The sequence below is a fragment of the Hyla sarda genome, chromosome 12 (assembly GCF_029499605.1).
Source record: "Hyla sarda isolate aHylSar1 chromosome 12, aHylSar1.hap1, whole genome shotgun sequence".
Classification (NCBI taxonomy): Eukaryota; Metazoa; Chordata; class Amphibia; order Anura; family Hylidae; genus Hyla; species Hyla sarda.
In genome coordinates, this window is record NC_079200.1 from 45,294,292 (window position 1) to 45,296,536 (window position 2,245).

The following is a 2,245-nucleotide window of genomic DNA, read 5'->3' on the forward strand; positions in this document are numbered from 1 at the left end:
GATATCAAAAACTTACATTTAATCCCACCTCTAAACTTCAGGCGGAACTCAAAATAATTCTCTCTCAAGCGACATCCAAAGGCATCATCTCACAAAAGCAGATGGGATACCTTACAGTGGATAACCCAACAGCGGCAACATTGTACCTGTTACCAAAAGTACATAAACATCCCACCTGTCCTCCAGGTCGACCGATTGTTTCAGGTAGGAACAATATTTGTGAACCTATCTGTAAACTAATTGACTCGGTCCTGCGCGGTATTGTTGAAACATTACCATCGTACATAAAAGACACCACTGATGTACTACGTAGGATGCAAGACTAACATCTGGATGAGGACATGACCATTGTCACATGCGACGTGAAATCACTGTACACATCAATCCGCCATAATGACGGAATCAACGCAGTGAAACTATTCCTAAGGATGTCAGACATCGACCCTGAAGTTGGTGAGTTCATCATGGAGCTTCTTTTGTTTGCATTGACACATAACTTTTTTATGTTCAAGGACCACTTTTATCTCCAGGCCTAAGGTACAGCAATGGGGGCGGCCTGTGCGCCCTCTTATGCTAATTTATTCCTTGGTGCCTGGGAACGTGCCATCTTTTTTACTGACACTCATGCTTTGATTGACAGGGTCCATTTCAGGGCTAGATTCATCGATGATATCATATTCATTTGGAAGGGATCTGAATCGGAATTGAATCAATTCATCAATGATCTGAATCACAATAGCCTGAACATCAAGCTCACCTTTAAACATGGTAGGACCAACATTGATTTCCTTGATGTGACGTTTCAGGTTGATGAAGATGGGATCATTCAATCAGATCTATATAGGAAAAGTACAGCCACAAATTCGCTTCTACATGCGAATTCATCTCATCCCCGCAAACTTATACAAAGCATACCTGTTGGCCAATATTTACGCATTAAACGAATCTGTTCCACAGATGAACTGTTTGAGAAAAGAGCTCGGGAATTGAGCCAAAGATTCAGGGAGCGTGGATATGATGAAAATGCCATCCAGCGAGCATACTATAGAGCTAAATCTACTAATAGGAATGTCCTCCTTCAGACACGTCCAAGGGACAACAAGGATAACCAGGTGAGGTTCATCACCACATTTCATTCACAGGCCCAGGATGTGCGGAATGTTTTGGCTAAGTATTGGGATCTGCTTACATTGGATCCCATACTTGGTCTATACATCCAAAAATTTCCCTCATTGACATACAGAAGGTCTACCAATTTACGGGATAAATTAGTTCACAGCCACTACTCGGGGCCTCAGACAAGCAACATTTTTGGCAGTAGTAACCCTCGATCGGGTTGCAAATCCTGTGGTAGATTTGTGGCTTGTCAAAATGTGGTTGATGATACCTCTTTTCTTGATTCTAGTGGGAACATCTACAGGATAACTCACAACATCACGTGCAATACAGTTGGTATAATCTACCATGCCACTTGCCCTTGTGGCCTTATCTACGTCGGAATGACGACTCGTGAATTCAAACGTAGGATCCGAGAGCACGTCTTGGGTATCCTGGCTGCTGCCAACCAAGAAGACATATCCTGCTTGACAGTGATTCCTCGCCATTTCAAAATTCATCATGACTGTAATCCTTCTGGCCTAAGATTTCGTGGGATTGATAGAATTTTTATCAGTCAGAGAGGAGGTGAGTGGAAGAAACTACTCGCCCAACGCGAAGTTAAGTGGATTACCAAACTTAAAACTATGCAGCCAACTGGTCTGAACGATCACATTAGTTATGTATCGTTCATTTAATTTAGTTCTTGTTGCACGTACATTCAGTCTGATCTGTTTCTAGGTGTCTATGTCTGATTTTAATTTTTACATTTATTGTATTTTAATATATTTGTATTGTTGTTTTTATTTACAGTGTACCAAGTTCGGGAACCAATCTGGGAGTGACTGTGTGTCCGTCTATATCTCAAGCACTTAGCACTTTTTTTCTTAATTGTATCCAAGGTTGAGCCACATGCCGCGTGCACTTTATATCTCCAATTCTTTATTATTAACTATTTAAAAAAAAATTCTACTACAATAATAAATTTTATATATAATTTATTTATATTATGATTTGCTACTTTGTATATATATATATATATATATATATATATATATATATATATATATGCACTACCTATATGGTTATTGGTAACTATTTACCATTAAATTTAAACACTCTGATTATAATTGTGGACCACTACATTGTG

General features: G+C 39.2%; 1 protein-coding gene across 3 annotated transcripts; it reads left to right on the plus strand.

The window, feature by feature from the left end:
• The first annotated feature begins 299 nt into the window (after positions 1-299).
• Positions 300-2,026, plus strand: LOC130296828 (uncharacterized). 3 transcript variants are annotated; one of them, XR_008849302.1, is made up of 4 exons: positions 300-453; positions 958-1,112; positions 1,406-1,683; positions 1,909-2,026. XR_008849302.1 is itself a non-coding variant. In XM_056548828.1 (3 exons), exons 1-3 carry the CDS (start codon positions 342-344, stop codon positions 1,938-1,940), a joined length of 870 nt encoding a protein of 289 aa, XP_056404803.1. In that variant the 5' UTR covers positions 300-341; the 3' UTR covers positions 1,941-2,026. The 3 variants fall into 3 exon arrangements, 2 of the variants coding, with proteins under 2 accessions (XP_056404803.1, XP_056404802.1); XM_056548828.1 differs by having other exon boundaries at positions 958-1,683; XM_056548827.1 differs by having other exon boundaries at positions 958-1,917.
• The last annotated feature ends 219 nt before the right edge of the window (positions 2,027-2,245 follow it).

Coding starts and splice junctions, on each gene's coding strand:
- LOC130296828 (XM_056548827.1), top strand. CDS start 342: ATGACCATTGTCACATGCGACGTGAAATCACTGTACACATCAATCCGC. Junction 454..957: donor AGACATCGACCCTGAAGTTG/GTGAGTTCATCA, acceptor TCTGTTCCACAG/ATGAACTGTTTGAGAAAAGA.